This window comes from Cervus canadensis, chromosome X, assembly GCF_019320065.1.
Source record: "Cervus canadensis isolate Bull #8, Minnesota chromosome X, ASM1932006v1, whole genome shotgun sequence".
In the NCBI taxonomy this organism is placed as follows: domain Eukaryota; kingdom Metazoa; phylum Chordata; class Mammalia; order Artiodactyla; family Cervidae; genus Cervus; species Cervus canadensis.
The window spans coordinates 10,097,741-10,110,289 of NC_057419.1; the positions used below are offsets into that span (position 1 = coordinate 10,097,741).

General features: G+C 45.8%; 1 protein-coding gene across 5 annotated transcripts in view; it reads left to right on the forward strand.

The window, feature by feature from the left end:
• The window catches only part of STS (steroid sulfatase), a 193,676-nt gene that overhangs the window by 115,943 nt on the left and 65,184 nt on the right, over positions 1-12,549 (forward strand). For all 5 annotated transcript variants that reach the window (XM_043458338.1, XM_043458334.1, XM_043458337.1 and 2 more), the window contains exon 8: positions 9,762-9,921. In XM_043458338.1, coding sequence (XP_043314273.1) covers positions 9,762-9,921 — 160 coding nt within the window. The remainder of the gene's footprint in view (positions 1-9,761; positions 9,922-12,549) is intronic.

The window sequence follows — 12,549 nt, forward strand, 5'->3', positions numbered from 1 at the left end:
ATGGATACTTTCATTGGGGAAAAAAAAAATAAGAGCAAGAAGCTCTGGTAGTTTATTGGGAGGTGGTTACATTCAGGTTCATCATTCAGTCCGTGGACTGTAGCCCTCCAGGCTCCTCTGTCCGTGGGGATTCTCCAGGCAAGAATACTGGAGTGGGTTGCTATTTCCTCCTCCAGGGGATCTTCCCCACCCAGGGATTGAACCTGGGTTTCCTGCATTGTAGGCAGAGTCTTTACTGTCTGAGCCACCAGGGAAGCCCCATTCAGATTTTGGCAAATAGTTTCATCAGCTTCCTGAGAGTGGGCAGTGCTGGCCGGTCTCGCTACTGGCAGGACTTGAGTGCTAAGAGTTCCCTGGGATTTTCCTCCTTGAAAGAAGCTCATATGTTATCCCCGCTTAGCAGGTCACTCCTTCAGTTAAATTCCGCTGACAAGAGTGCATTTATTGAGTCCACACAGCACGCTAGGCACGGGGCAGCTTCTAAGACATCATGGCATCACATTCTTCTGTTGAGATGGAGCTCTAACGACATGGTGTCAGATAAGAAACTAGACAGGAAGCGCTGAGAAGGGACCAGCGGAGGCTGTTCACCTAACCTGGGAATTGAGAGAACCTCCCGGGAGACGTTGGCCTTTTGCAGGCTGATGTGTGGGAGTGTTGGCTGGCAGGGAGGAGAGGTGGAAAGTTCATTCCAGGCAGAAACGAGATGCTTCTGGGGAGCGAAAAGGCAGCTCAGTGTTGCTGCAGATGAAATTGTGAACAAGGGCTATTGTGTGATATAGCCGAGGAGAGGTGTCCTGCATCCCCGTTAATGCGTCCAATAGAATGGATAGATGGGGATGGATGGGTGGGTAGATAGATAAATAGATACATATGGGTGCATAGATGGATATAGATGGATGGATGCATACATATAGATGGATGGATGGATAGATATAGATCAATGGGTAGATATAGATAGAAAGGTAATAGATAGATATGGATAGGTAGATACAGATTGATGAGTGGATAGACATTTATAGATAGATGGGTATATATAGATGGATGGATGGATTAGATGAATGGGTAGATATAGATAGATAGATAATAGATACATAGATATGGACTGATAGGTAGATATAGATCAATGCATGGATAGACACATATAGTCGGATGGATAGATACAGATAGATTGATGGATGGATGGATAGAGGTAGATAGATAATAGATAGATAGATGTGGATGGATAGGTAGGTATAGATTGATGAATGGATAGATATAGCTGGATGGATAGATATAGATGGATGGGTCGATATAGATAGATAGTAGATAAATGGATATGGATGGATAGGTAGATATAGATCAATGAATGGATAGATAGAGATGGATGGATAGATATAGATGGATGGATAGATAGATATAGATGGGTAGATAAAGATAGATAGATGGATAATAGATAAATAGATATGGGTGGATAGGTAAGTATAGATCAATGAATGGAGAGATAGATATAGATGGGTGGATAGATATAGGTGGATGTATGGACAGATAGATATAGATAGATGGGTTGATACAGATAGATAATTGATAGATATGGATGGATAGGTAGGTATAGATCAATGAATGGATAGATATAGATGGATGGGTAGATATAGATGAATGGGTAGATATAGATGGAAGGATAATAGATGGATAGGTAGATATAGATCAATGAATGGATAGACATTTATAGATACATGAATACGTATAGATGGATGGATGGATTAGATGAATGAGTAGATATAGATAGATAATAGGTAAATAGATATGGACTGACAAGTACATGTAGATCAATGCATGAATAGATACATATAGATGGATGGATAGATATAGATGGATGGATGGATAGATATAGATAGATAATAGGTAAATAGATATGGTTGGATAGGTAGATACAGATGAATGGATAGATAGATATAGATGGATGGGTAGATATAGATAGATAAATAGATATGGACAGATAGGTAGATATAGATCAATGAATGGATAGATAGATATAGATGGATGAATAGATATAGGTGGATGGATGGATAGATAGATATAGACAGATGGGTTGATGTAGATAGATTATAGATAGATACAGATGGATAGGTAGATATAGATCAATGAATGGAGAGATAGATATAGATGGATGGATAGATATAGATAGATGGGTTGATATAGATAGATAATAGATATGGATGGATAGGTATATATATATCGATGAATGGATATATAGATATAGATGGATGGATAGATATAGGTGGATGGATAGATATAGATAGATAATAGAGGTGGATGGATAGGCAGATATAGATCAATGAATGGATAGATAGATATAGATGGATGGATAGATATAGATGGATAATAGATGGATGTGGATGGATAGGCAGATATAGATCAATGAATGGATAGATAAATATAGATGGATGGATAGATATAGTTGGATGAATGGATGGAAAGAAACAAATTGTGTGTGTGTATACACACACATATGTATATATGTATATATGTATGTATGTATGTATGCAGTTATTTCCATTTGGGTAGTAGTTAAAATGGGAGCCCAAGAATATCACCCAAATCTGGTATAAGGAAACGCTGAAGGAGTGAGGATAAGGATGAATTGAGGAGTAATACAAAACATCTCATGCTTTTGGCTGGTGTGACCGGGTGGATAGAGACTCAGTTCCTTGAGGGCTTAGGACTCCTGGGCAGAGCCTCGGTTCCCTGCCTTTAGATCTGGAGTGATAGGATCGTCCTTGTAGGAGCGTTGTGGAGGGCGTCACAGTGATTTCAAAGGCTGTGTGTGCAGACTGTCTCCTGAGTGCCCTTGGTGAGGGCAGGGTTGGCGGTTATGTAACTGCCAGAGTGCACAACCGCTGTTGGCAGATGCATGCTACCCACATCGCCTGGATCCCCAGAACCCAGAGCAGTGCCTGACATGCAGGAAATGGTTTTTGAGGGACTTCCCTGCTGGTCCAGTGGCTAAGACTCTGAGCTCCCAATGCAGGGGGTTCGGGTTTGATCCCTGGTCAGGGAACTAGACCCCACATGTCGAAACCAAAGAGGTTGCATGCTGCAACTAAGATCTGGTGTGGTCAAATAAATAAGTAAATAAATACAAATAAATGTTTAAAAAGGAATGATTTTTGAGTGAATACGTAAATGAAAAAACACTTGAGCTTGGGTTTCAGTGAAAGTGAAAGTCGCTCAGTCATGTCCCACTCTTTGTGACCCCGTGGACTATACAGTCCATGGAATTCTCCAGGCCAGAATACCGGAGTGGGTAGCCTTTCCTTCTCCAGGGAAATCTTCCTGACCCAGAGATCGAACCCAGTTCTCCTGCATTGCAGGTGGATTCTTTACCAACGGAGATTCCAGGGAAACCAAAGGATCAATGGTTTAACTCATTGAAGAAGGGAACGGAAGAATGATTGTGTTGGAAAATCCACTGATAGTGGCAATGGATTGGATATGGGGTTTGAGGGAGAAGAAGACATCAACCATCAAACCATCATTATGGTTTTTGGCTGGTGGGATTGGATAGGTAGAGGTTCCCTTGAGGACTTGGGACTCCTGGGCAGAGACCCATATTAGGTTGTATGGAGAGGTATATGAGATCATTTGGAATAAGAAGATGTGTTGAATATAGAAGGTGAGATGGTAGATAATCCAACAAAGGAGACAACAGAGAGAGTGACAGGGAAAAAAATGAGAGATAACCAGGAGAGAAAGTGGTCCAGGGAAGAATGTGGTCTGCAGAAATGGATGCTGACAAATAGTCCACTTCAGCCGGAATTCCATCAGCTCCACTAGCTTTGTTCATAGCAATACTTTCCTGAGGCCCACTTGGACTGCAAGGAGATCAAACCAGTCAGTCCTAAAGGAAATCAATCCTGAGTGCTCACTGGAAGGACCGATGCTGAAGCTGAAGCTCCAAGACTTTGGCCACCTGATGCAAAGAGCTGACTCATTGGGAAATACCCTGATGCTGGGAAAGATTGAGGGCAAGAGGAGAAAGGGCATGACAGGATAAGATGGTTGGATGCCATCACTGACTCAATGGACATGAGTTTGAGCAAACTCCAGGAGATAATAAAGGACAGGGGGGCCTGGCGTGCTGCAGTCCATGGGGTTGCAGAGAGTTGGACACAACTTAGCGACTGAAGGAGAAGGCAATGGCACCCCACTCCAGTATTCTTGCCTGGAAAAATCCCATGGACGGAGGAGCCTGGTAGGCTGCAGTCCATTGGGTCTCTAAGAGTCAGACACGACTGAACGACTTCACTTTCACTTTTCACTTTCATGCATTGGAGAAGGAAATGGCAACCCACTCCAGTGTTCTTGCCTGGAGAATCCCATGGGCAGAAGAGCCTGGTGGGCTACAGTGCATGGGGTCACATGGAGTCAGACACAACTGAAGCGACTTTAGCACACAGGCACAGTGAGGATAGTTGGAATCAATGAGGATGTCAGGTTTCCAAGAAGATCGTGGGAAATGAGATCTAACATGTAGATGGAAGACTGATCTTTGTAGAGATTGCAAAGTATAATGCTTATACTGGATTATATATAACTGAATCACTTTGCCATATGCCTGAAACTAATACAACATTGTAAATTAACTATATTCTAATTATTAAAAAAAAAAAAAGAAAGGAACGATGCTCAACGAACTATGGTAATTGAGCCAGATCCAGTCTGATGGCTGATTTGGTAGACCAGGATTTCCTGAAATAAAGCCATCCTCATTTGCTGGAGTCTGGCCTTGCTGTTTCTAAGCTAGCTTCTGAGAACTTGGGCAAACCAATGACACTCCATGAAATAGCACCCCCCCCGCCCCCCGCCACTGTCCCCGGCCCTGGCCCGGCTCTTGAGAGAGAACACGTGCCAACCCTTGGCTCAGATGATTTTGCTGTTTGATGTCTGGCTCCAATCGTCACCTTCAACTTTTCAAACCAGGTCAGTTATTTTAAGGGTGTTCCGCAGGTCTTCACCTTTCCTCTTCGTCAGTGACGTGAGCAGACAACTGTTCTTTATTTTTGGCCTGTTGGGCGGTGGATAATACTTTGATAGAAGCTGGGCAGTTCTGTGCCCTGTCCCATCTCTATCTGGTGGCCTTTCAGTCTCTTGGATGAATGCATCGAGGAGAATGGAAGCTAGAGCATCTTGGGTGAGATGCTGCTTGGGTTAATTACACTTGTCATATGTTTCCTTGTTGTTGTTTAGTTGCTAAATTGTGTCCCACTCTTTGTGACCCCCGTGGACTGTAGCCCGCCAGCCTCCTCTGTCCACGGCATTCTCCAGGCAAGAATACTAGACTGGGTTGCCACGCCCTCCTCCAGGGGATCTTCCTGACCCATGGATCAAAACCACATCTCTTAAGTCTCCTTCACTGGCAGCTGTGTTCCTTACCACTAGCACCACCTAGAAAACCCACATACACACTATTACACTATTAAATATAAAAGAGATACCAATAAGGACCTCCTGTATAGGACAGGAACTTGACTCAATCCTCTGTAATACCCTAAGTGGGAAAAGAATCTGAAAAAGAATAGATATATGTGCGTATAGACAAATCACTTTGGTGTGAATCAGAAACTAACACGATATTCTAAATGAACTACCCTCCAATAACAGTTTTTTTTTTTTTAAATACCCAATGCTCTATGCCTGTCCCCTCCTGCTGTGAGAAATTGAGACACTGGAGCTTTAGCTCGGTCATTTAATTCGGGCGGGCACTCTTGAGAGGCATTGACGGGTGCGTTCTTTAGCGCTGGGCCACAAGGGAAGCCTCTGCTTCCTTCTGGTTCACCTCAACCCAGGGAAGCAGTGTTATCTAGGCAGGGGGATGCCTAAGAGGAGGGAACAAAATGACAAATGGAATACTTCGTACAACTCTGTGCCCAGATGAGGCAAAAGAGTAACAGGCATACGCTCCTGCCACTCAGAGGCACTGGACCTGCGGGGTGGCAGCATTCGACGAAGACGGGAATGGAAGGCGGGTTTGGAGACAGCTCTTCCTAACAAGAGTCTCAGAGTGAATGGTGGGGGAATTTTGCAGAAAGACTGTCTCAGTCACCATCCGTTTGTGATTCCCCATCAGGACCGAGGACCAGCAGGATGTTAAACGTGCGCATTTGACAGTGACTCGACCAGGGTTTTAAATTTAGACTGTGCTCTTTCCTCTGTTTGGGCGTTTTCAGGAAGAATGAATCCAGCCTCCATCACCTCTTTTTTTTTTTCTTGTATCTTCCTTACAACACCCCACCCCGCCCCGCCTTGCTCTGCTAACCCTCTTTCTCCTTCTCTAGCCAACGCAAAGGTTGTTGATTTAGAGCCCGTGTTCCCCCAGGCAAGAGGCATTTTCTGGGCTTGTTCTTGACCCCCAGTTATGCACAGCATGTTTTAAACAGGCACTACTCTGGGGGGTGGGGTGGGGTGAAGTAGTGTGTCTGTTTTTCCATCCATCCCCGTGTTCTCTGCCAGAGGGACCCAGTAGCCCTGGCCTCTCTGAGCCCAAGGCTGCTGTATTTCTGTCTGCCTTCCCCGGGATCTGTGAGCGGGAGGCCTTGGTGAGCGTCTTCTGGGGACATTCTGACCCACTCCCGGCTCCTCCCTGCAGCCCCCCCTGTTAGCTCTTTCATGCTCTGCTTAGTTACTTTTGAGTCGCTTCCCAGGTAGCACTAGTGGTAAAGAATCTGCCTGCAGTGCAGGACGACCCAGGTTCGATCCCTGGATTGGGAAGATCCCCCACTGGAGAAGGAAATGGCAGCCCACTCCAGTATTCTGGCCTGGAGAATCCCATGGACAGAGGAGCCTGGTGGGCTGCAGCCCACGGGGTCACAGAGAGTGGACTGAGCGACTGACTCTAACTCTGATGAAAACGCCGCTGTTGGTGCTCGCCTGCCTTCCAGGCTGGGGGGTCCTCGTCCCGTGGAATACTCACATCTTCTGTGTTTGCAACATGCAGCCCGGCACGGTTGATCCGAGTGCCCACGGGCACAGAACCCGTATTTTCATTTCCTGGGTCTGCCTTAACAAGTCACCACTGCTTTGGTGGTTCCGAGCAACCCAAGTGGATGACCTTGTGGTTCTGCAGGTCCGATGTCCAGAATGGGTCCACAAGGGCTGAAATCAGGGCGTTGGCAGAGCCGCGTTCTTTTGTGAACGCTCTCAGGAACGCCTACTTCCTTGCCTCTTCCAGTGGCCAGAGACCAGCTGCATCCCTTGGCTTGGGGCAGCTCTCTGCATCCTCACAGCTTATCACGTAGCATCCTGAAACCTCTCTCACGACAGCTCTGACACCAACACCCCCGCCTCTCTCTTTCCCTTAGAAAGACTCTCAAAATGAGATTGTATTCGACCCACTCACAGAGCCTGGAATAGACTCTTATTTTATCATATAAGGTGCCATATCCCCAGGTTCCATTTGGAGACATACGGGAGTTCTGTTGAGCTTCCCAAGTGGCGCTGTGTTAAAGAACCCGTCTGCCAATGCAGGAGACGCAGGAGACACGTGTTTGATCCCTGGGTGGGGAAGATCCTCGGGAGGAGGAAATGGCAGCCCCCTCCAGTATTCTTGCCTGCAAAATTCCATGGGCAGAGGAGCCTGGCAGGCTACAGTCCGTAGGGTTGCAAAGAGTTGGACACGGCTGAGTGACTAAACATGCAGCATACAGGGGCAACATTATCCTGCCTTCTGCCGGTGGTAAAAACTAGAAATGGAATTGGAGCCCCGTGACCTCAGAGTCATTGTTCTCAGTCTTCTTTTGTCAGTCTTGGTTGCTGCAAGATTTCACCGTCCCTGGTTACAGAGTCATCACTCATATCCACCATGCAGTGCTGGCCATGTGTCATGCATGTAGTGACCATGCCATATATATTGGGTTGGCTGAAACATTTGCGGGGAACCTGGGTTCGATCCCTGGGTCGGGAAGATCCCCTGGAGAAGGAAATGGCAACCCACTCCAGTACTCTTGCCTGGGAAATTCCATAGATGGAGGAGCCTGGTAGGCTACAGTCCATGGGATCACAAAGAATCAGACACGACTGAGCAACTTCACTGGATAAGTTTGAGTTTTCCGTGACATCATATGGAGAACTTGAACAAACTTTTCGGCCAACCCTATATATATATATGTATGTATGTGTATATATATATGTGGGTGTATATATATGTGTGTGTGTGTGTGTATACACAAAACATATGTTATAATGTATTATATATTATTATACATAGTATATATAGTATATTATATTTTATATATATATTATGTATACTAGCCAAAGAATGGATGCTTTTGAACTGTGGTGTTGAGAAGACTCTTGAGAGTCCCTTGGACTGCAAGGAGATCCAACCAGTCCATCCTAAAGGAGGTCAGTCCTAAATATTCATTGGAAGGACTGATGTTGAAGCTGAAACTCCAGTCATTTGGCCACCTGATGTGAATAACTGATTCATTGGAAAAGACCCTGATGCTGGGAAAGATTGAAGGCGGGAGGAGAAGGGGACAACAGAGGATGAGATGGTTGGATGGCATCACCAACGCAATGGACATGAGTTTGAGTAAACTCCGGGAGTTGGTGATGGACGGGGAGGCCTGGCGGGCTGCGATTCTTGGGGTCGCAAAGAGTCTGACACGACTGAGCCACTGAACTGAACCGAATGTTAGAATTATATATGACTTTATGGGAGCTGGTGATGGACAGGGAGGCCTGGCGTGTTGCGATTCATGGGATCGCAAAGAGTCGGACACGACTGAGCGACTGAACTGAACTTATATAAAATTAATGTATAACTATGTTATAATTTTATATATGAATATATTAAATATATAATTCATATATATTATAATTATAGATAACTTTATATACTTTATAATTTGTATGTAAATTATATATAATTTTATATATTATCATTATGTATGACTTTATATATTATATATAACTATATTATAATTATAGATAACTATTTTATAATTTATATATGAATATATATTAAACATAATTTATTTTATAATTATAGATAACTTTGTATACTTTATAATTTATATATAAATATATATCATGTTATATATTATCATTAATATGACTTTATGTATAACTATTATAATTATATATAGCTATATATTTTATAATTTATATATATGAATATATTAAAAAATACTTTATATATAATTACAGATAACTTTATATATGTCCAGTATACAATTATACGTTATATATATTGCATATTTTATAATCATATATAACTTAACATATATATTTTTCATCACAACAGGCACAATGTAGTTTTTAGTAATTTTCCTTATTTTTGGCCGTCTGGGTCTTCATGGGTACCCGGGCTTTTCTCTAGCTTGGAGACTGCGGGCTGTTCTCTCCTTGCCACTCAGACTTCACTGCAGTGGCTTCTCCTGTTTCGGAGCGCGGGCTCCAGGACACTCGGACGTCAGTAGCTGCAGCTCAGGGGCTCTGTCATTCCGGCCCCGCAGGCATTAAGCACGGGCTTGATACTTGTGGCTCACGGGCTTAGTTGCTCTAAGGCAAGTGGGATCTTCGCTGACCAGGGACGGAACCTGTGTCTCCTGCTTTGGGAGGCGGGTTCTTTCCCACTCAAGCCCCCAGGGAAGCCGCAGATAACTAGGAGATTCTCGTCCCATCCCTGTCATCAGAGCACTCGGTTCTTCCAGACTGGCCGCCCCAGGGCGAGTGTTGGAAAGACAGATCTCCTTGACGCGTCTCCTTCTGCGTTCCAGGGGGAAAAGCCAACAACTGGGAAGGAGGCATCCGGGTCCCTGGCATCGTGCGGTGGCCGGGCGTGATCCCGGCTGGCCTGGAGATTGACCAGCCCACCAGCAACATGGACATCTTTCCCACGGTGGCCAAACTTGCGGGGTCTCCTCTGCCTCAAGACAGGTACCCTGACTCCCGGCTCCCTGCGATGCTCTCACTTAGGTTTTGCAGGCCAGGGAGCTCTTTATCACCTGCTCCGTGGCAGGCTGCCTGCCACTTATGGCCACTTATGGAAGATAACTGGTGGGTTAAGGGGCTTCCCTGCTGCCTCAGCTGGTAAAGAATCTACCTGCAATGCGGGAGACCCTGGTTCGATTCCTGGGCTGGGAAGATCCTCTGGAGAAGGGGATAGGCTACCCACTCCAGTCTTCTCGAATCCGCCTGCAATGCAGGAGGCCCTGGTTTGGTTCCTGGGCTGGGACGATCCCCTGCAGAAGGGATAGGCTACCCACTCCTGTCTTCTTGGGCTTCCCTGGTGACTGTGGTGGGTCCAGCAACTTAAGCATGGCTCTGTCCATCCTGTTATCCCAGGGGAAACAAAGTCCGAGGCCTGATGGGGCTGGATGCTCCGCGTCTTTGTTTTGTTTTGCGTTCTTTCATTTAAAATTTATTTCCCCTGTCATGTTGGATCTGCATTATTTAAATTGGCGAATAATTGCTCTATGACAGTGTGTTGGTTTCTGCTTTCCCACAGCGTGAATCGGCTATAAGGATACACATATCCCCTCCCTCTTGAGCTTCCCTCTCGCCTCCCATCCCTCCCCTTGAAGTTATCACAGAGCCCTGAGCTGAGCCCCCTGCCCTCTCAATTCATCCTATCATCTCCTCCCGCTTGTGTGTGTCTCTATCTCTTCCCTACAAATGGGTTCCTCTCTACCATTTTTCTGGATTCCATATATGCATTCATATCTGGTATTCGTATCAGCTGACTTAATTTCTTCTAGTCCCTGGGTCCATCCACGTCTCTAGGAAAGATCAGTTTTGTTTCTTTCCCATGACTGAGTAATATTCCATCATATGCACGTCCCACTTCTTCTTTATCCATTCACCTGTTGATGGACAGCTGGGTTCCTTCCATGTCCCAGCTGTTAATAATGCTGCAGTGAACATCGGGGCACATGTGTCTTTTACCATTGCGATGGGCTTCCCTGGCGACTCAGCTGGTAAGGAATCCGCCTGCTATGTGGGAGACCGGGGTTCCATCCCTGAGTTGGGAAGATTCCCCTGGAGAAGGGAACGGCTACCCACTCTGGTATTCTGGCCTGGAGAATTCCATGGAGTGTATGGTACATGCCGAGGAATGGAATTGCATTCTTCAGCTGAGCTTCCCTCTTTTTGGCATACGATGGATTTTCTCTCCCTCTGTCTCTCTCTGTCTCATCGGCTTGCAGCAGGGCAGCTGGACAGAGTAAGCCCCCTCCTCTCATCACACACGCCTCCTCCCAGCCCCACCCAGCGGCTCTTTGCTGCAGGAGCACCGAGAAAGGGATCTGGCTCCTCCATCAGGCCTGTTTCCCCAGCACGTCTTCATCTCGCAGGTTCTAAATGAAACGTCTTTCTCTTCCATTTAGATACAGCTTCCGGTGACATCGCCGACGGTTTCTCCTTAAGTGTTATGACCCATCCAAAGAGCTCTGAGTGAGGCGTGCTGATTAATTGTTTTCATTAGTCAGGTGGCAGGCGATGGGGGTGCACAGGCCACAAATCAGGTTTAAATTCAGCTGCCAGGGGAAACCCAGCGGAGACTGGAAAACTAGGGACAAAAAGAACAGCTCGGCCAGAGCTGAGTCCAGGCGGAGGTTTGCTCAGCTCCTTTGTGTACAAGCTTGGTTCACTCTTACCCTTTTTTTCCTTTTTCCAAATTTCTACATTGGGTATACCTTCTGCCAGAAGTGTGCCCACGCATCACACACAGACACAAATATACACACACAAATGAGAAAGGCTAAATTATAGAGTGTAGCCCTTCTTATGTGTTATGACCCATCTGCAGAGTTCCAAGTGAGGCACGCTGATTAACTGTTTTCATGGAGTTCTGGTCTCAAGACCCTCACAAACACTTCACTGATCGAGGAACCCAAAGGTGCTTCTGCCTGTGTGGGTGGCATCCATCTATGTTTGCCATATTAGTACTCAAATCTTCAAATCAGAGTCTTTAAACGCAAGAGCGCCCAAGCAGACATTGAGTCAGCTGGCAGAGTGATGACGGAGCCTCCGGGGAGAGACCCTCCATGAACTCGTGAAAGACCAGTGATGCAAGAGATCAAAGAATGTTTTGAATCGCCATGGAGATCGTTTCAGCTGGTAGACCTCCTGATAGATCTCAGGGAATGCCCGTGGGTGTCTGGACCACACCTGGAGAGCAGCTGGTGCTCCGGAGAAGAACAGAGATCCTGGAGCCGTACTGCATGCAGGGCTTCGCATCTTGGCTGTTTTAACAGCTTCAAAGCCCCGAACTTCCTGGGCCTTGGTTTCTTCTCCTGCAAACGGGTTCAGCCTTGAATGCTGCCAAATGGGTTGATGTGAAAATGGAAAGCGTCAGAGAGTCGGCAAGTGCAGAGTGGAGAGGCATGAATACTTGTCCTTTATGCTTCGCCCACCATAGGGAAAAAGAGTTATTGCAGCTTCCACATTTAATCTCCACTGGGGGTTAGACGGTCATCACTTTGAAGGCTGAAGGAGGGCTTCGATGATCTTACCCTCCCGTCACACTATTCTGCCTTTCCTCTAATGATGGAAAACTCAGCAGTG